At 41.3% G+C, this 19,717-nt stretch overlaps 3 protein-coding genes across 3 annotated transcripts in view; 1 reads left to right on the plus strand and 2 right to left on the minus strand.

Moving 5' to 3' along the window:
* LOC109469719 (eukaryotic translation initiation factor 6-like) lies at positions 1-3,441 on the minus strand. Its single transcript, XM_019768301.1, has 5 exons — positions 3,106-3,441; positions 2,401-2,484; positions 1,830-1,944; positions 1,439-1,603; positions 1-1,088 (listed from the first exon to the last, which is right to left on the minus strand). The coding sequence occupies exons 1-5, from the start codon at positions 3,273-3,275 to the stop codon at positions 885-887; spliced, it is 738 nt and encodes a 245-aa protein (XP_019623860.1). The 5' UTR covers positions 3,276-3,441; the 3' UTR covers positions 1-884.
* An 843-nt stretch (positions 3,442-4,284) lies between these two features.
* On the minus strand, positions 4,285-8,600 carry LOC109469715 (DTW domain-containing protein 2-like). Its single transcript, XM_019768294.1, has 6 exons — positions 8,461-8,600; positions 7,820-7,910; positions 7,250-7,344; positions 6,909-7,116; positions 6,514-6,642; positions 4,285-6,086 (listed from the first exon to the last, which is right to left on the minus strand). The coding sequence occupies exons 1-6, from the start codon at positions 8,568-8,570 to the stop codon at positions 5,898-5,900; spliced, it is 822 nt and encodes a 273-aa protein (XP_019623853.1). The 5' UTR covers positions 8,571-8,600; the 3' UTR covers positions 4,285-5,897.
* A 238-nt stretch (positions 8,601-8,838) lies between these two features.
* The window catches only part of LOC109469616 (dmX-like protein 2), a 59,442-nt gene continuing 48,563 nt past the window's right edge, over positions 8,839-19,717 (plus strand). The window contains 1 exon segment of the mRNA XM_019768154.1: positions 8,839-9,034. Within this exon segment, the coding sequence (XP_019623713.1) occupies positions 8,948-9,034 (87 nt within the window). The 5' untranslated portion in view covers positions 8,839-8,947.

The following is a 19,717-nucleotide window of genomic DNA, read 5'->3' on the forward strand; positions in this document are numbered from 1 at the left end:
TTGTTATAGAAAGCTTCTTTATTGATTTGAAGGACTGACTGTTAACCACCAGTGTTAGAAGGACACATAGCTCTGTGTACTGTACTCACTAGTTATCTGACACTTTATATTTTATACAAAAGTCATTTACCTGTCCTTATGCTTAGGTCACATTTCAAAACCGGGGCCCGGCCAGGGCTGTTTGTACGAACGAAAAATTAACTATTCTCATCAAGAATATAGAGAAATAGAGCCCATGATTGTTATTAAGATCTTTTCGATGTTTTGTTGTCTTCTGTATCGTAGTTTTCGTTCCCAAAAGCTGCCCGGCTGGGCCCCGTATGGGAATTGTGACCCCAGCATTAGATGTGCAAAACAAAGTGGCCACTTTAACCACCTTCCTGCCATTAATCAATACAGATGAAATACCAAAAGGCTACATTGACTGATTTAGCTATGATTTGGACAAAAAGGGCACCATGACAGGCGTGTGAAACTTAACTGTACACATAGTATACAGGGCTTACAACATGGTCTCAGTGTTTCCTAATATCTGTACTGGGTAGTATATTTCATGCATTTCTTGTGTAACAATTATACTATAAATTGCTATCATGTCATACTTTATAAAGGCCACAAGCAGAGGCACAAGGTTATACTGTAAGGAGGACGGCCTAATGCACCACAGGAATGGCCTTAAGAGGTACAAATGTCAGTAAGCACATACGCCACACAGCAACCTCTTCATTTGTGCTGACTTCTTACAAGGGTCTAAGATATCATTGATTGTTGTTGGCCATTCTGTGAGAGAAGTGGACATAAGGAAAGATCAGTCCACACATGGACTTTAAGGGTTTTCAACACAACACTGACAGTAGGACATGTACAGACATGGGACCGTGTTTTTATGTCATGCTGTCGATCAGCGAGTCTCTCATGGCCGTGGTGACGGCTCCCTGTGGAGCGTCGCCCAGTTTAAACACGCTCTCAATCACAGACAGCTCCGTACTGGTGGTGTCCATCCCCGCGAAGGCGATCCAGTCGTTCACGACCATCCCCGCGCCGACCACGTCACTACCTCGGTTCACAGTACCCGCTACTAGCGGTACCTGTCAATAGAGCAATCAGTCTATCAATCAATTGATCACATGGACATACAGGTATGTAGATCTTACTACCAATGCACGAAATGACAAACAAGATGCCAAACCTCTGGTATTTTCTCAAATTGCAAAATATTTTGTACACAGTATACAGCAAGAAACATTCATCGGAGTGTGAGAACGAATGAAGACATTTATTGTACATTTTTGCCTGACTGAGTTCAGGTTATGGTTGAATGGTTATGTCAGAGTTGGGGTTCTGGTCCGGTGGTTAGGTTAGAGTTTGGGCTCTACATGTAGTTAGCCGGTTAGGTTAGGTTAGCGTTGGAGTTATGGTTAGGCTCCATGACACATACCTGTAGAAGTGATGACAGTTCATCCTGGTCCTCTATGGTGGTTTTGGGGTGTACCAGCCCCCCCTGGTTACTGAGCGCTGCGTAGCTGCCGACCAGGACATTGTCAGAAACTGTCTGCCGAAAAACTTCCACCTTCAGCACATCTGCAAGGATCTCCTCTGTCTCCTGCAATGTTATCAGCATTGAGTTTAGAAAATTTCAATGTACAATGTACTCTAGATCCTTAAATTCTCTGCTTTCAACTGGGACAGTCTTTGTACAAAAATTCTTGGCACTATCAAAACACTGATGTATGCATACAGGCACACACCAACAAACACAAAGATTTACGCCCATCACCCATCCATACGTATGCACCTCCACACCCACATGCACACCCACACAAACCCACCCTGTCCAGGTCAGGATGCACCAGAGCTACGTAGTCGTTACATGTGATGACGTTCCCTAGAGCCGACAGTCTCTCTTCTACTCTCTCAATCTTCACACTGTCTGGTAAAGAGTTCCTGTAATCACACATAGCAAACAGAACACGGTCATGTTGAAGTCTGAGAAGGATTTCCTGCTGTTCAAACAAAGTGCTCAACCTGGTTTGGATGTCTTTTTACATATTTGGCAATTGTAACCACAAATAGTGCTTCAATGTGCAACACACCTTACCAGTCACTGTAAAGGTAAGTCACAGCATGGACTACAACTCTTTTTCATACATGTAAGTATGCTTAAGGGGGCTCTGCTACGGATTCAAAAGTCTAGATAGATTCTGTGTCAAGATTCTGTGCCAACACCCTAACCACAAGACTAATGATGCCACACATTGTTGCTTTTCTCAGATCACAGACACAGAATTTGTTAAAATCCCATCATGATTATTAACCTTCTTAAGTTCTACTTGCTACCTAACTCCACAATCAACATGAATTGGTGGCCAAGGCTACATGAGCATGCTGAGGGTTAATCACCTGATATGCTGCAGTTCCTGGTCGTTTGTTGTGGACGGCACCAGCAGACCATTCCGGTTTCCTACCGTCATGCGCCCGATTATTCTGGAAATTAATAAAAACAACACTTCTGATTGACTGTAACAGATTATAGAGAAAATTTTCAGTTGAACTGCAGACATCAATGTCAAGTGCCAATTCAAGTTTTTTCAGCGTTGAAGCTGCCAACACTGGGTGTCCAGTTTTGGCGGCTTCAGCGCTGGATCTAGGATGGAAGCTGCCTCACCAGTCACCACGGTACACTGAGCGCTGAGAAAGGAACCTGTTACTTTGGTACTTTTGCGATCATGAACCGGCATTGAGACTTGTGCGTTCTACATTGACCTGCAGTTCCATTATCATGTTTCCTGCTGGCAAATATTGACCTTTGACCTCGGGTTTACATGATTCAATAGTCTTCCCGCACCCACGTACTGTCAACCTACTCTGTACCGACGAACAGATACACAAACCCACGGCGCGGCCACGCGGAAGCAAAAATTATGACACTGCTACCTGAGCTTTATAAAGTATACCACACAAGTTTCGCAGTAACGTCTACCCCCCTCCCCCACTACACGTGGCTCGGTCGCTCCTAGCGTTGTTTTACAGAAGGTTATAACCTTCTCTACCCAAACATCGGCAATGATCTACCCACATAACACACATAACACCATCCAGACTCACCTACAGCCGGCTATGGTGGTGTGTACCACGGGAATCACGTCCGAAAGTTCCGCTTCAAACACGGAGTAGAAGTTCTCCGACCCTCCGACGCACACCAGGCAGTACGCGTTCGTCAGTTTGGCAAAAACGCCGACTTCGTTGCTATTTTCGAACTGTGCACGGACTGCCATGGTGTAAAACAAACTCTTTATGTCGGGAGAAGACTTTGTAGCAGTTGTGTCCGCGATATCGGCACTAGAAATGATGACAAAGGGCCCGAGACACCGCTACGAAAATAGATGTTTTCGTAACAAGTTGCAACTTATGTGCCACGCGTGACGTCATGGGAAGGGGGCAGCAAAATGTTGACGTTAACCCATCGTCCCGAATGAAAGAAAAAAATGAATATATTACATGATTTGATATAGACTTATTAGCTGTAAATATTTTTCAAAGTTTTCTTTTTTCATTAGATTTCCATTAAATGCCAATTTCCAGCGAATGATAATTTTCTGCTTACCCCTGCCCCCACTTTGCCCTGCCCTTTAACCTACATTTAAATGTCAGGGTGCAGTATTACACTGGGACGATAGATGTCGCCCTTGCACGATGCCATGCCATGGGTACTGATGGAGACCTAATATTATAGAAAGGCCCAAACTCCAATTCTGAGATTCTATGACTCCTGCGTCTTCTGTGCGTACTTTGTAACAACATGTGAAAGCAGAAATGTTACCCTTCTGACGAGACTGGAGAAAATTTGGTTTTTGGATTTAAATACCGGTATTGCACTGCCCTTGCTTCTTTGCTGTACAAAACACGTGTTTCTGGCCAACAGAGCATGTCCTGATAAAGTCATCTACAATAAAAAATCACGGGTCCTTCCCTAATCCTATGGATATACGGTGACTTATCACAAAAAGACGCCCCCTCCCCCAGAAAATGTATTTCAGTGTCATTGAATTGAACAACATATTAACATGTTATAAAGTTCCAATGTGTATATCTTTCTTGCTTAAGTAAATTCCTTTATGGAACCTACACCTTGAAAGTCACACACGTTACAGACTGTAAAATGGTACTGCAGGAAAACTGGTGTTGTAAATTTATTGTAACTGTCAAATTGTGTGACATAATGAAAATTGCAGCAGAGGCAAGTTTGGCATCAGTATTTTCAAGGAGGTTAAATCCTTGGTATTTTCGGATGTAACATTAAATTTCTTACACAGAACAATGATCATTAGCACCCACCATAGAAATGATAGTAATAAAGAAAATATGAGCAAGAACTTGCAGAACTGTGCAAGGTGTGTTCAGTTCCCCAACCTTCAAAAGATAACACAAAATTTGTAAAGGGATTCTATAACAGTTCCTTGGATAACAGTTGATTTGTCTTTGAGGCGTGCATGACATTACAAGTTACCCACACTCACTCACTTTTCAGTTGAGCATCTGTTGTTCCCCATCTTCCCATGTTTGCACACCTTTGTTCTCAGGCTTAAATGTAAATGTATCATGTATTGACACTCACAGAGGAAGTGCACATGCTGCAAACTTCCACAGGACTAATTTAGACGAATGATTAAGATGCTAATGTCACTGACGTGTGTTTTTAGACATTCTGGCAGTTAAATAGAAGAGGGCTGCTGGGTTATGAAAGCCATTTCTTAGGACCTCATAATCAACAAAAACATACATGGTAGGTGAACACTTGTAGCTGGTATTTTGGTAACCTGAATTCCCGGTATCTCTATGGTGCTGGGAATCTTTACAGTGTTCATTTTATAATTTGCTCTCAAAGACAGCAGGAATCAGAAAAGTTGGCTAGAGAGAGGTTTAGGAAGACCAGGACCAGTAAAACATCAACTCATGAAAAAGGTTACAGGCTACCAGTTAGGTTACCAGTAGCTTACATGTTGTTCAATAAATGAATAGGCCAGTCCACAAAATACCTAGTCTTCAGTAGGGAATCATCTTGAGTTGACATCAAGATATTCATTAACAAAAGCCAATCTGATTTTCTTTGGATTATTGTTTAATATTTCTAACAAATTATTGTAATAAAAGTATATCAAAAAATATTTGTCATTCCAAATTTACTTCTACCACCAGCTGGAAAATACAACTGTTACTGTAAGTAGTCCAACTTCTGTGGTCAAGGGTATTATGCCTGTCAGTATACACTGATAATGCCCTTGCTGTGGCGTAACAATCTAACTGACACATTGGAAACTGACCAATACATAAGTAGAATGTATAATATGAACAAAATCCTGTCTAAAACTGCTGTTGGCCATTTAACAGTAGCCTGGAGCCCAGCCTTGTTAGCTTTGTTCACCTCCCATGTTGGCAAGGAGCGACTGTAGGAATGTAGACTTAAGCTAACAAGACTAAATTCAAGGCTAATTCTACAGTGAGAATTCAGAAAGAGCAGCAAGAAAACAGAAGACCGGGAGGAATCTCTTGAATCTTAAAGTTAAACTCTTCGGAACTCTGTTCACCAAGGTACAGACTTTCCCATCATACTGTTTTTATGTTGATCTTCCAATTCAGCACTAGTTTTTTTTTGTTAGGGCCACAGCAAGTAATTCTTTATATGGATGACATCAGCACATGCACTATTTTTGCCTGAATTAAAACAAAAGGAAGAAATTTCTTCCTCTCAATGTGGTCAACGTGACAAAAACGGTCAAACATGTCGTAAACATCTATCGGTTTTCTGACAGTTCATGCACGATGTCATTCATATAAGTTACTTCCTATGGCCTGAATCTGAAAAGCAACATGAATATGAGTCTAGATGAGAGCCTGTGTCATAGCCCTGCTTTTCCTGTAGTGTTGTGAGGAGAGGTTTTCTTGCAGAGCCTCCTGTTCTCAGGGGTGTGATGAGGTGAAGGTTTCTTGTAAAGCCCCCTACTCTTCAGGTACTCCTTACTCTGGTGAGGCTGGGCTCCACATTCCAATTGGAACTTACATAAGGCACGCAGGGGGGCAAATAGCACCTGTGGGGAGAAGGGGGGGGGGATTGTTACTAGCCATTGTAGGTATACATGAAGTATGTGTGCTGCCAAATGCAAGGTGTTATTGTAATTGCTGGTAGCCCTGGCCTCATCAGGTGTCTTTTACAAGTTTGAGAGATTACAGCTGCTGCTGCTGGAAATGTACATGAAAACATGGAAAGAAAGACACAAGAACCATTCTACATGGACATGTGGCTGTATTCTCTCCTGATCTGAATGAACCGAGTACAGAGGTACATGTAATATCCCTTTTTACTTTGCCAAGACTATGTTTTTGGTAACCTTTTTGTGTGTGTGTGTATCTGTCAAAATGATAACTTAAGAAGTAGGTGGGTAGGTCTTGATGAGACCTTGTCATGATAACATTTTGGGTTAGACTACAAGAAGAAGAAAAGAGCCCAACACCCACCTCCTTAATCTCTGGGCGTCGCTCAAGCGCAGCCATGGCAACAGCAGCAGTTTCCAGTGTGGACAGACTGTTGTCAGTGGGCTGGGTCCTGATGACATACTCACTGACTCCTGTTCCACTCAACTTCACCTGGAAATACACGTGGCCCAGCCTGCATGTGTTACACAATCTCTTGCTGTCAGGGTCTCATTGGGCCTACTCCCAAGAGTTTGTGGCCATAAACCTCTAGATCTTACCAAAGAGATCTACCAAGAACTACCAATAGGACCTCAAGATTCTTTATCACTATGACAAAACAGTAAAGTGGGAGCTCAGGATTCTATGTTACTAAGGAAACCAGTCATCCAGCCTCCAACACATAATAGTAACATATGTGATACAGATTGAGGTCTAACCTGTTTAGGAAGGTGGAAAATCTCATTGGCTGTATAGATGTCACGGGCCTGTGTCCAGGTGCCATCAATGATGACCATATTGTAGGGTGGTGTGTCCTGATTGGCTAGCTGTGTTGTCATGGTGACCTCCTCAATGTTGAGTGCGTCATCACTTGGGTATAGTACATATGTGTAAGGGGAGGACAGCATCAGCTCCAGTTCTGGGTGGCTGCAAGTGGAAGATTCAGTGAGACATCAAACATCATCTTTCACCATACAAATCAGAAAAATGAAGCGTGCAAACCAGAGAATCAGTTGATAAAATTGGTGTGGCCTTACATACACAGATTACAGATACTCACTGTCCCTGTTTGAACCTCTTCCCCCTGATGACATGACATCTGTCAGGAGGGAGGCAGGCTGCCAGGAGAGGGACTGTCCGCAGCACACGGGTTTCCTGCAGGGAGGTGGGAGGTTTATCATACTGGGAAAATTTTCCTAGCTCTTTTTAACATTAGTACAATGAACAGTGTACCATGGCGTAAGGTCTACTAGTATAACCCTTTCCAGTAGCATGCATGTCGTGTAAGCAAGGAGGTTTAAAGGGAATTGGAATTCCAGTGACGGGAGCTTCATCACTGGCACAAAGCCGTTCACTTCAGCACGGGAAAACCAGTGCTCGACTATATGACCCTATATTCATTGGCCACTGAATCAGCACTGGAACAGCAGTGCGGAGTGTGGGGCTTTCGTAGACTTGCCTTTAAGAACACATCAATCATTTTTTTTTTAATTCAAGGTTTAAACCTCCTTGGTGTAAGTGACAATGGTTAGGATTCGAAGCATAACTGTGGTCTAGATCATGATCACTAACCACTGCACTACTATGCAGGTGCTAACAATACAGGTGGCCACCCTGGGAGTAAACTGACCTCATGTGGATGTTGTATAATGTAAACTGTGGTGGACACCTGCAGAGGCTGTCTGGGTAGGAACGGACACAGGCACACCGTCGCAGGTCGGCTAACGGGGAGTCAAAAAGAGACACCATCTCATGTAACGTTAACGTTAAATATTAAAAATAACACAAGCAGAAACATAATGTCTTTTGTATGTACAGTCATATAATCAATATATCCAGTTCTGAATGACCTTTGAACTGGCCAGCCGCTGCTCTGTCGCACGTTCAGTTCTGGAAACCGAGTGCTGAGACACTGGAATTGGAATTCCAGTGACGGGAGCTTCATCACTGGCACAAAGCCGTTCACTTCAGCACGGGAAAACCAGTGCTCGACTATATGACCCTATATTCATTGGCCACTGAATCAGCACTGGAACAGCAGTGCGGAGTGTGGGGCTTTCGTAGACTTGCTTTTAAGAACACATCAATCATTTTTTTAAATTCAAGTAAAGCGACGACGACGCAGAGTTTTTTTCTAGGCGAACTAAAGCAGGCGGTCTGCTGCCTGCTTCTTCCCCACCCGGTATCCGGTTTTGCAAGCACATTTTGCAAACATAACTCAGGTAAATCACAACACTTAAACACGAAACTTTCTGAATACGCGCAAAGTACCCGCATCTGTCGCACATGGTCCTTTTTGTGGGCGGTTCTGGCGTTAGGTGAGCGAGGGAGTCAAAAAACCAACTGTCGTCTGCACTGGAACCGTCCTCGCCGTCCGCCATACTGAACTGGTCCACCAACCGTTTGGGGGAGTCAATATGCCTAAGCAAACATTTTATCTCGTTACTGGCAGCCAAATCAGAATAAAATTTATTTTTTAGGTATATAATATAAATAGCAAGGATATTTGATGGATATCAAAGAAGTCTATAACCGTTACCGCAGTTAAATATCTATTTGATGTGTGTTTTCTCCTTGTTGACTGAATGTAATCTTCCGTCCCTGTCCTCCCGCGTGACCTCACGTGCAAGGTCACAACTCTCGCGAGATCACGGATTCAACATGGCGGTCGTTCCCACCTAGAAAATATTCATTTTCACGATTTTTCGATGAATTGTTGCTGCTCTTCCCTCGGATTATCAACCGTTGTGCCCGGCTCATGAAACAGCACCAAGTCTTGACCGGGGCGGTCAACCCCGGCGACCACTGCTTCGCCGTGGGCAATGTTGACGGTTCGCCATTCACGGTAAGAAGGACGTGTCATCGCTCATCCCGTGCGATCTTCTCGGTCCAATGTTATTTTATCATACCATTGTCCTGTGCTTCCGTATAAAATTCGGCATCGTTAAAATCCGCCGGGGTTTTGGGGAGCAGTTTGGCTCGTCGATGTTATAATGCTTAAACCTGGTTTATCAGATTCATATCCTACGCCTTTGCTTCTGTTGTCTTTTAAGATTGTTCACCATCGCGGAGTGGGTATGACCGTGAGGTTATACGCCGTTATAAAATTATTTGCTTGTTCGCTTCCCGAGTGCCCTTCCGTTTTAAGAAAACCACAAGGGACTGGTGATTAAAAAAACGTGAAGCAAACGACTTTTCAGTATGTCGCAAGTTTTCTCATTATCTGGTATGTGTAATTAATCTATAGTAAGGCGCGTCAAAATGATGGTAGCGCAGGTGGCTGGTCGGTTGTCTGCAGGGTCACGAGATGTGAGCACCATGCATCCCCGATCTCTGACCAGCCTCTTGGTACCGGCGATCCCAGCACAGTGTACGTCAGGGGGCGTGTGGAGAGTTTAACCCTGCCCATGCCGACCCCTGCAGAGCGTTTTTGCCAGCCGGGCAGGTGGTGATTGTGGAAGGGAGGGGAAGTCATTAGGTGGTATGAAAACACTCACGCCCCCACAGTGCACAAGGCGCATCCTACGCGCGGCGGGGGAGATTGTTACACTGCATTAGTCAACTGCATTTGTGAAAAAGAAGCTTTGGGCTTGACTCAATCACCTTTGTTTTTCTACCCCCCAGGTATCTTCCTTATATAACGTTATATGCAGATGGCTACTACTAGTACTCGAATTAAAACCTCGGGGTTCATGATGAACTAATGAATGGGTGGCTGAAGTCTTTTTCGATAAGTCTATTGCATAAACTTACATAAATTACATAATTCTGAATAGATGACTGAATGAGTGAATAGGTGAATAGAGTGAACCATTGTCTAATAGTAGAATAGGCCACCATAAACTCAGTGGTCAGAGAGACAACAGTTATCATTTATCGTGACATTGCATGTGACACTGTATGTGTATTGCTACATGTATGTGTACTGATATGTATTTCAATACACAAAGTAAAATGCTTCCCAAGAAGCTTTCTATTGATCGTCTGATCCTTCTTGAGTTTGAGACAACTTATTTAAAAATGATTAAAACTTTCTTCTCATTTTGTAGATTTATTCAAATAGTCAAAACCCCATCCCACTCACCTTCCTGGGTGACTTGTCTGCAGCTGTCAGAATTTAACATAATATCTCTAGAGTATGAGGGCACATTTTCAAAAGGGTGCCATGCCTATGCTGCCAGTTTAGAATAGAAACTTTGGAAGCTGAGTGGTTTGAGTGTCAAGCATTGGGGAGTAGCTCCACTTTTATATCAAATTGTGGTGAATTATCCAACATGCCCGCACTGTGGTTCATGACGTATTCTCTGACAACAGACTTGTCCAACAGTAAGCATGTACTAGTAAACTGGTCTTCAGAACACCAATGGCAAAGTCAGGATCTAAACCAGAGGCCTTCTAGTCTGGAGACAGGGTTGCTAATCACTAAATCAGAATGCATCTCTCCATGCAGTTTCCATTGTTGCCATGACATGCCCTCACCAGTGCACGCTGCACAAGTGGTTCAATCAGGGTTTATGACGTCTGTTTGAGAGCTTTCCTTTTAATACTATCCAAAGGGTCTCAATCATAGCACTTGTACTCCATGGCTACAGTATCTGTTTTCAGGACTAAGGAAAACATACAAAGTATCAATGCCTTGAAGACGTATTTGTAGCAGCACATGTTTGTAAAATAACTTTTTTAGTCGGTAATTTGACTTCTTTGCTGCTGGTGTGTTTTGTTTGGCCTGTTTACTGTTTATTGTTATTTCTATGAGTCCTATACTAGAATTGTATCATTTTGATGCTTATTTGGCCAGCTAACCTTTTAGGTATGAATATTATTTGCCCAAGCTCTGGTCAGTGTGAAAAATTAGTGACAATCTTTTGTTTGGCCTGTGAAAAGGGATCTTGCCTGACATAACCAGTAATGGATCCTGTGTGAGTCCAGGTATGATATCCACACACCTGGCAGGTGGGCTTACCTGTCATTTATCAAATCAACACTGATTGGTATTGACAGATCACGTCAGGATCAATGATAGGATCAGTAAATCACATCTAAACTTATTCCTACCAGAGTTGATCAGGTGGAAAAGATTATCTAGAGCCTGTAATATTAGAAAACTACCGGATGTAATCATTATGTCATGATGACTTGACTGTACTTTTTATTTATAGATTGACATTTACCTGGTAACTTCCAGGTTTAACCATCCAAGATGGTGGAAACACTTCCATGTTGGAGCGTGCGCGTGTTTGCGCGTGAAAAACTTGCGCGTGAAGAATCTGCGCATGAAGATATGCAAATTAGCTGACTCCCAAGGGATTTGAAAACTTTTTGCTGTTTTAAGCTTAAAAGTTGGAAAAAAGACAAGAAAATAAAAATTTAACATCATTTTGCTTGCATTCTAGACTACATACCCTTGTTTTGTCCATTTTTTTGTGATTTCAGGTTATTACCTTCGCCAAGAAGGTTATGTTTTCGTTGGCGTTCGTGTGTCTGTGTGTGTGTGTGTCAGCACGATAACTCGAGAAGGCTTAGATGGATTGTCTTGATATTTGGTAGGTAGATAGGTCTTCATGAGACGTAGAACTGATTCAATTTTGGACCCCCTAGCGGCTTGTTATGGTACTGCAGCTGAACTTCCGGTTTTGATATCTCGTGATGTAGACATGCTAGGGTGACGAAATTGGGGTGGTGGGTAGCTCTTGTGCTGGGGAAGAAGTGGCATGAGTTTGGGCCCTCTAGCGGCTTTCTCTGGAACTGCAGGGGCGTTAGTTGAAAAATGTTTAAAGGCGGATAACTCAAGAACCGATTGATGGGTCGTCGTGATTTTTGGCATGTAGGTAGCTGAAGTGATGCTCAACATGATGATATTATAATTATTCAAATGTTTATGTAATTTGCATACTTAATGAGGAAATTCTATAAATCAGCTGCATTCCATGATAGGACTATTCAAGCTTGTGACATATGTAATTAAGAGCGGCAGAAATACAGGCAGATATCGATTATGCAAATGAAGACTTAATTTGCATAATTAATTAGAAAATGTTATACTTACATAGTGGTAACTGCCTGGAATTTCATACTTGGGATATTTGAAAGTTATGTGAAGGTGAACATAATTAAACATTACTTATTCAAAGAAGGACCTCATTTGCATAATTTATGAGGAAATGCTATAATGCCATTCTTTGATAAGATGAGACTGTCTTCTGGTGTAGAATATGATCAACAGATATAATTGATGCAATATAGGATCCTATTTGCACAATCAGGGGGATTAATCTATAATTTCTTAGTCATAAATGCTAACATCATTTGGCGAAGGTATGAGATCGTGGAACTCTAGTTTTGAAAGGTAAAGTTTTCACGCGCAAAAAAGGGTGAAATTTGCGCGTGAAAGAATTTGTTTAAGAAAGCATGAAATCAAACTTCTAGAATGGAGAAAAGCTTCAGATTGTTGCATTTTACCATCCTAAACCTCATACTAGTAACTTTTCCATGTATTTCTTACAAATTCAAGTGATTTTCAAAAGGTCAGGTTTTATGGAAATTATGCAAATTAGCTTATTCCCAAGGGACCAACATTTTCAAACAAAAATTTTGGCTAACAGAGGGAAAATTATACCAGAGGACAACATTTTCCTGCCTAAGAATTTGGTACTGCATATTTTCTAACATATTTCTAAGACTTTTATTTTTCACGCGCAAATTCTTCACGCGCAAGTTTTTCACGCGCAAATTCTTCACGCGCAGAAAACCCGTTCCCCCATGTTGCTGTATGTCATAGTGTGTGCAAATATACCATTTACATACATGTAGTATGTTTGCACCCCCCTTGCACTACTGGCCCTACTTTGCACATTTTTATGGGTTCACCACACCACGAAGTGGTGGTGAACCCATATTGCTTTTTCTGATGTTTCTCCTCCTTCTTTTAAATGGATTCAGCTTCTTCATTTTATGGCCTAAGGTCCTGAAATTTGGTATGGAGGTACAGTGGGCAAATACCCCTAGGCGTTTTTTAAATTTTTGTGATACAGGCTTTTAGAAAGGTTTTATTTGAGTTTTTGGGCTGTGTTATAGCAAATGTATTACTGTGTTAGTGTGCAGTGTTTACCACGTCTGGGCATGAGTCATCACAATGGAATGCAGGGCATCAACCAATAGGCATGCAGCTTTCCTCTATACTTCTTGTTGATTGGCTGTTGGGATTTAACATGTACCTGCACAGAGCATTTCCACCTGCACAGAGCATTTCTTGCTGATTGGCTGTTGGGATTTAACTTGATTAACACCTGCACAGAGCATTTCCATACTGACAGTATGTCTTTATTCAAGTGTTTTGGTAGGTATTTCAAGCTTTTCTGCTCCAGCATTGGAATGCGGGGCATGAACGTTTTTTTTTATTTTGAAAATCAACAGTTTGCATTATGCAATTAAAAATCCTAACCAATAAAGTAGGGAATAGCTATCCAACTGTTGTTTTAGTTGTATGTTACTTCATATTATAGTTATATCAATGTAAATCATTGTTTTCCCTTGTGTTTCTCATTCTTTCCCTGCCATATCGTAAAATGTGGTGAACCCATCGCTGTATTTGCTCCAAAGCAAATATTGGCCTTTCTAGTTCAGTCTTAATTTCTTTTAATGAACAAATGAGATACTAGAACACCTCATGCCATGGCTAAAAGTAAAAGTGGATTGACAACAGATATGCCTCCATTTGGGCAGGGGTTAATCAACAAGGTTTGATAAGGAGGAGGCTTATCCCTGTGTTACTCACACAACTGTGGTAAAATAACTAATGCACCATAATTGCAAAATGGGGGATAAATAATGTCATCATGTAAAGATTGTAAAGAGAAGAAGTCACGATTGAAGATATGGCTGTTCTCTGGCGCTTAACTACCAGTAGGATCTACAGAAACCTAGGGGGGCTTGCATGGCTATAATTACCTTTAGGGCCTTGCCCAAAACCATATGCTACCTGAAACAGGTTCATGAATATTCATGAGATGATGATCACACATAGTCCCAAGGTTAAGGTCATGAATATTAACGATGATCGATGCTGATAGTAATTACTATAATCCACACACAGTTGAATGGGAGTTGGCTTAAATGAAATCATGCATCTCTCTGCTGGTTTTTATTCTGAGTCACTCATGATTTAAAACATTTTTGTACAGATAAAGAAGAATTATCCATTTTCATTTGCCTCCTGAAGAATTAATATGAACACTTCAGCATTTTGTCCTAAATGAAATACATGTATCAGATGAGATAGAGTTTTTTCTTCCCATTCCCTGATGCTTGATCCTGTCCTCTGCTCCTTTACATGTCTAGTTTGGGAGGAGGGGCCAATGAATTAACTGTCCGTTGGAACACATATATTGAAGCAATGGAAAACTTAGCTTAGCATTTCAAAACACATTTACCTGTACATTTTATTTGAAACATCAGGTCTTTACTCCTACTGCAAAGTTGAATTTGTCAAATTGTCAGGTTTGTTTGGGGTATGAAAAAAAGGTCACTTTCCAAAATTTGAAGAAGCTTAGGGACTGTATATAGCACTGTACAGTGTACAGTATTTATTAAGTCCTTATTTGCATAATTTGATTGTGTACATCTCTGTCTAAGCAGCCTACATGCCAAAAATCATGAAAGTCAGGTATGTACAGAAGTGCATAATAAATCTATACTAGTAAATCTATAAAAAAAAAGTATAAGAGCATACCACGACCAGCTAGCATCTGATAGACTTACAGATCACAATCACACCACCCAACCAGAAATTTTTTTATCATTCACAATAACAGCAAGATGAAGGCAAAGTAATGTTGCACTCAAGTTGTGCAACTTACTTTGCCACTGTGACATAGCAAAAATGAAAATATATGTATAAATAACAGCAGTTCCCATCTTGGTCCCCGGCTAGCTTTTCAAAAAAGCATTTATTGTTTTATTTGATTGGTTTGGAAGCAGTGGCCGCTAGACTACCAATTTCCTAATGTAACTTAACTGTAGCGTGCCTAGTCAGTCAGGGGTTAGTGACCCTGCCTCTGGACCAAGGACCCGGCTCTTGTTGCTCACCTGACATGCACGCTACTGGAGAGGTTTGCAGGCCTAAAGATGAGATTTAAGCTGTGGTCCTCTGTTTATCATACTAATGTGACATTTCAAAAAGAGCTAGGGGAACTTTCCCAGTATGATTAAGCTGCACATACTGTACATAATGTCTGTCTTCTCTGTCATAACCAGTGGAAGAGTATCTTTGTATCTTTATTGTACTCTCCCACTGAGCTAACTAATTTGTCTAAAGTGATGGAGTATTACCTTGTAATAGGGGTGAAGGTCGTGACATTGGCAAGGTCGTGGCCCAGCTGATGTGATTAAGTATACCATACAGGCCCAGACAGCCTGACAAGTTAGAGGTCATCAGTTGGCCGTCAGTTCTTCAGGTGAATATGGACTATCATGGTAACTAAGAAATAACATGTACATGTATATAAGATACATTATTTTTGCCTAAATACAAGATGTCAACACAGGGTAAGGAAAGTAATGCTATAATTGTAGTCATTATCAACATTATTAAGAAAATCATACAAAATGGATGATTTTTTTTCTTGTTTAAATCAGCCTTAGTAGTACAATACCTATAAGTCCAAGGATCAAAAAGATGAATACAGATCTGATATGTTCAGCTTTTATTATTAGAAGATGCCTCTCTCAGATAAGGCATAGTATATATGAACCATGAAGGTATTAGGACATATACTAATAGACATTCTGCATGCCAGCTGCACTCCTACTGTAATTCCCATATCTTTAAGATTGTCTTCATATATTTGTACAACAATGTTGATTCCTTTCAAAATATAGAACAGTAAGCTTGGCACAGTCCAGTCTATTTGGTCCAAGACATTTCAGAGTAAAGATGTAGCCAGAGGTCAGTACGAAAGTACAAGACTGACAGGAAAACCTGAACCTACCGTGGCCGACAAGAACAAAATTTTACACCGCAACTTCTGGTGTTTTACACCGCAACTTTTGGTGTTTTACACTGCAACTTTTGCTGTGTTTTACACTGCAACTTTTGCTGTGTTTTACACTGCAACTTTTGCTGTGTGGAAAACTTACACCCCTCCCCTTTTATAATGGACGGTCCCCCTGTCAGGTCAAAGGTGACAACGATGGCATGCAAACTACGTCGACTGAGTTATCCTTTTCGTGCATAAGTTTTTTAGAGGAAAAGCTTGGCTACGTTGTGACGTTAGTTTTTTCTAAAGGTTTTTCTAGCTTTGGCCTATAGATCGGGATAAATTTAAAAATGTTTCGACCAGGTCCAGTGATTACAAATTATGTTGCTATCTAGTGAATGTTGGTAACGTTTGCACCGCTACGTGTTGATGTCGACGCATGGTATGATAGAAATGATGTCTGTCTGAAGGCGTAAATATGTAATTAGCTTAAACTATCGTGGCATGATGTCATAAACGCTTGCATGCGGCGATAGTCGTCTTCCACGTTTCCCCGCCTTTGAGTCACGTGACATTTTCTAGCTAGAGAATTCGGACTCGCAAGGTCGCTAATAATTTGATGAGTAAATATTGGGCCTATGGGAGTCAAATGTGGCACCACTTGGTACTATGAAGCAATAAAGACTTATTTTCAATTATGAAGTGTTGACTCTTGACTCAGGTAAGTTATCGATCATTAGGGAACAATACGAGCGATCGCCATGACGTCACCGTAGGCAAAAAGTGGGTGCCAGTTGGCTGATTTGCCTACCAAGAATTTGCATATGTATTCAAATAATTTGCATGCGTATAATGTAAACAAAAACAGCGATCGCTCGTATACAAATGTAGACACTGTGACGCCGCCATCTTTGTCACCTTTGACCTGACAGGGGGACCGTCCATTATAAAAGGGGAGGGGTGTAAGTTTTCCACACAGCAAAAGTTGCAGTATAAAACACAGCAAAAGTTGCAGTGTAAAACACCAAAAGTTGCAGTGTAAAACACCAAAAGTTGCAGTGTAAAACACAGCAAAAGTTGCAGTGTAAAACACAGCAAAAGTTGCAGTGTAAAACACAGCAAAAGTTGCAGTGTAAAACACCTAAAGTTGCAGTGTAAAACACCAAAAGTTGCAGTGTAAAACACCAAAAGTTGCGGTGTAAAACATCAAAAGTTGTGGTGTAAAATTTTGTACTTGTCGGCCACGGTATGAACCTGACTCTGTATATTCACTCCCGCCCATTCTCCAAAATATCTGTATCGAGCAGTGTTCTAGCCAGTGTCCGTCATTTGACAGAATTTTGCCTCTCCTGACGGAGAAAATTTTGCAGGAATCTTTGGCAGACTACCCACAAAATGTAGGCAATAACATTTCAGGAGGCCAAGAGCATGCCCCTCGACCCCCCGAGGGTTGTTGCACCTCGGTACTACACCTGGCACCAGAGGTGCTCGACTTGATGTTAAATCAAACAAAATTGAAATGACGGAAAAGAATTTCCGGCTGGCTAGAACTCTGGTAGATGTTTTACCTCAGACTCTGGATATGGTTTTATGTTGATTTTCCACAGCAGCATCTATTTGAAACCTGAGGGTCAACAAGATGATTAAATCAGTGTGGCCTTCGTGTGTTCAAGCATGATTCGTGATGAGATTGTTTTTGCCAATTTAGAAAGGCAAGCAAATGAGAAAATGTCACCAGAACCAGTTACAGGAATCATCTCATCAGAGTTACACCACTGTAACAACAAAAGACATGTTCATTTGATAGCACAGGAAGTAACTGTATTGTTTCTGTAAACACACATACAAGGTAGGCGCATACATGACTAAACTGGCCCACCATGGCAAGCAGACGTTTCTACCTGCCTATGGTAACTACACGCTGCTGCTAGTCCCTGTGGGACATGTGGAAATGTGATGGGCCAGGTATTATTTGATCTAGCTGGTTTTAATTTGGTACCAGACTGGCTGGGTGAAGTGTGTTATCTGTCTCTTGTAGAATACCAAAAATTTTAAACAAGAAATCAAAGATTTCAGACTTCTTGGACATATTTTGGGTTTTTATGAATTTATTGAAAGAAACCAGGAGATTGTATGACATACTTAAATTAGGTCTAGGACAGAAACTGTAGGAGGGTTGCTCATGAAATACTCAGCCAGAAGTTCCAGTTTGTTGTGTTTTGGGTTGGGAGCACCAGTGCTCCTGAGTAAAAAAGTTAATCTGGAGTCCTGTCCTGCACCTAACCAGCACCATCCCAGTATAGGGAACAGAAATATCTGTGAATTGTTGTAATCTGTACTGTGTGTCACCAGCTGCAAAATATAGAATTCAAAAGGTTTCTGAACAGTTTCTAATCTAGTTTCATGCATACCCTGTAAAATCTACTTTTAGTACAGTGGCACATTTAAAATTAGTCTGGTGTAGGTTACCGGTATTTCCAATGCTATCTGCATTAGTATACTATAGGTAGGTAGAAGAAAGTATTTGGAGCCCTGCTTTGCCTATAAAGAGTCCCAACTGATCCTCTGAGGCAACATCAGGCCCAAAATAAAGGGTTATGTAAGTATTGATTGGGAACACGATAGCGTTGATTGGTGATCCTGACCTGGGGATGTGGAGGGGCCTGTCTTTAGTTATGTCACGTTGTGGCACGTCTTATTGCTGTAGAATCACCCTTTATAGCCTGGGCTGTGATTAGCAGTAAACCAAACGGCCGCTAACACCTGAGCTCAGGACAGCCAGCTAGGGAATCATGACGGGAAATGTAGATAAAACTGCAGATACAACCAGTAAAGGACTTTACAATGTTTCCTTCCGCGTTTATTACGTAAGGTTACATTTAAGTCGATCAGTGATCCAGACCACTGTGGTCAAAAGTGAAGCACTGGCAGATGATTCTGACATCATTTAAAAATACAAAGAATTTGAAAGCCAAACCAATCAAGTTGCTTGTCTGAAGTTGTCTCACAAGCTAGAAGAGAAAACAGAGAACACTTGGTCTACATGTACATAGTGACATACTCCAGCCATGATGGTATTACCAGTAGTGGGGTTAAATCTGTACCATGGAGGAGCCATTTGTTAAATAGTTTAAGGGGTAATGTTCATGCCAGCCATTCATGTAGTGGATGACCCTTGTGTAGAAGAAAGGTCCTTGGCTTGCCACTTTGATAAATTGTGTGGTGTGTGAAACCAACTGATGGGGTCCTAACTAGCACATTTTAGCGTCTGACTGGCTATATAACATTTGATTTCGTGACTACTGTGGTTAATTAATAACCATTACATTTATTTCCAACTAGTGTAAGTTAGTGCATGTATTTATTACTTACAGTGTATCAAATATCAAATCAAACATCAGATCAAATATGAAAAATGTTGATATGACCCTCCAAACTGATAACCATCCTTCTAATTCCATGGGGTCTAAAAAAAATATCCACCTTGGTACCCTTAGTATGCCACCTTTTTTGTTTGTTACCAGGATAGTGAGTGAGTGTGAATACATGTAGCT

Source organism: Branchiostoma belcheri, unplaced genomic scaffold (assembly GCF_001625305.1).
Source record: "Branchiostoma belcheri isolate BF01 breed outbred unplaced genomic scaffold, Haploidv18h27 scaffold21, whole genome shotgun sequence".
In the NCBI taxonomy this organism is placed as follows: domain Eukaryota; kingdom Metazoa; phylum Chordata; class Leptocardii; order Amphioxiformes; family Branchiostomatidae; genus Branchiostoma; species Branchiostoma belcheri.

Bases quoted from the DNA above. Each gene is read 5' to 3' on its own strand.
- LOC109469715 (XM_019768294.1), bottom strand. From the start codon at position 8,570: ATGGCGGACGGCGAGGACGGTTCCAGTGCAGACGACAGTTGGTTTTTT. The intron at 7,117-7,249 runs GTGAGTATCTGT...TTCCACTTGCAG, and splicing joins AAGAGGTTCAAACAGGGACA to CCACCCAGAACTGGAGCTGA. The intron at 6,087-6,513 runs GTGGGTGTTGGG...TTCTCCCCACAG, and splicing joins GACGCCCAGAGATTAAGGAG to GTGCTATTTGCCCCCCTGCG.
- LOC109469719 (XM_019768301.1), bottom strand. From the start codon at position 3,275: ATGGCAGTCCGTGCACAGTTCGAAAATAGCAACGAAGTCGGCGTTTTT. The intron at 2,485-3,105 runs GTGAGTCTGGAT...ATTAATTTCCAG, and splicing joins ACCACCATAGCCGGCTGTAG to AATAATCGGGCGCATGACGG. The intron at 1,945-2,400 runs GTGATTAACCCT...GTGTGATTACAG, and splicing joins CAGGAACTGCAGCATATCAG to GAACTCTTTACCAGACAGTG.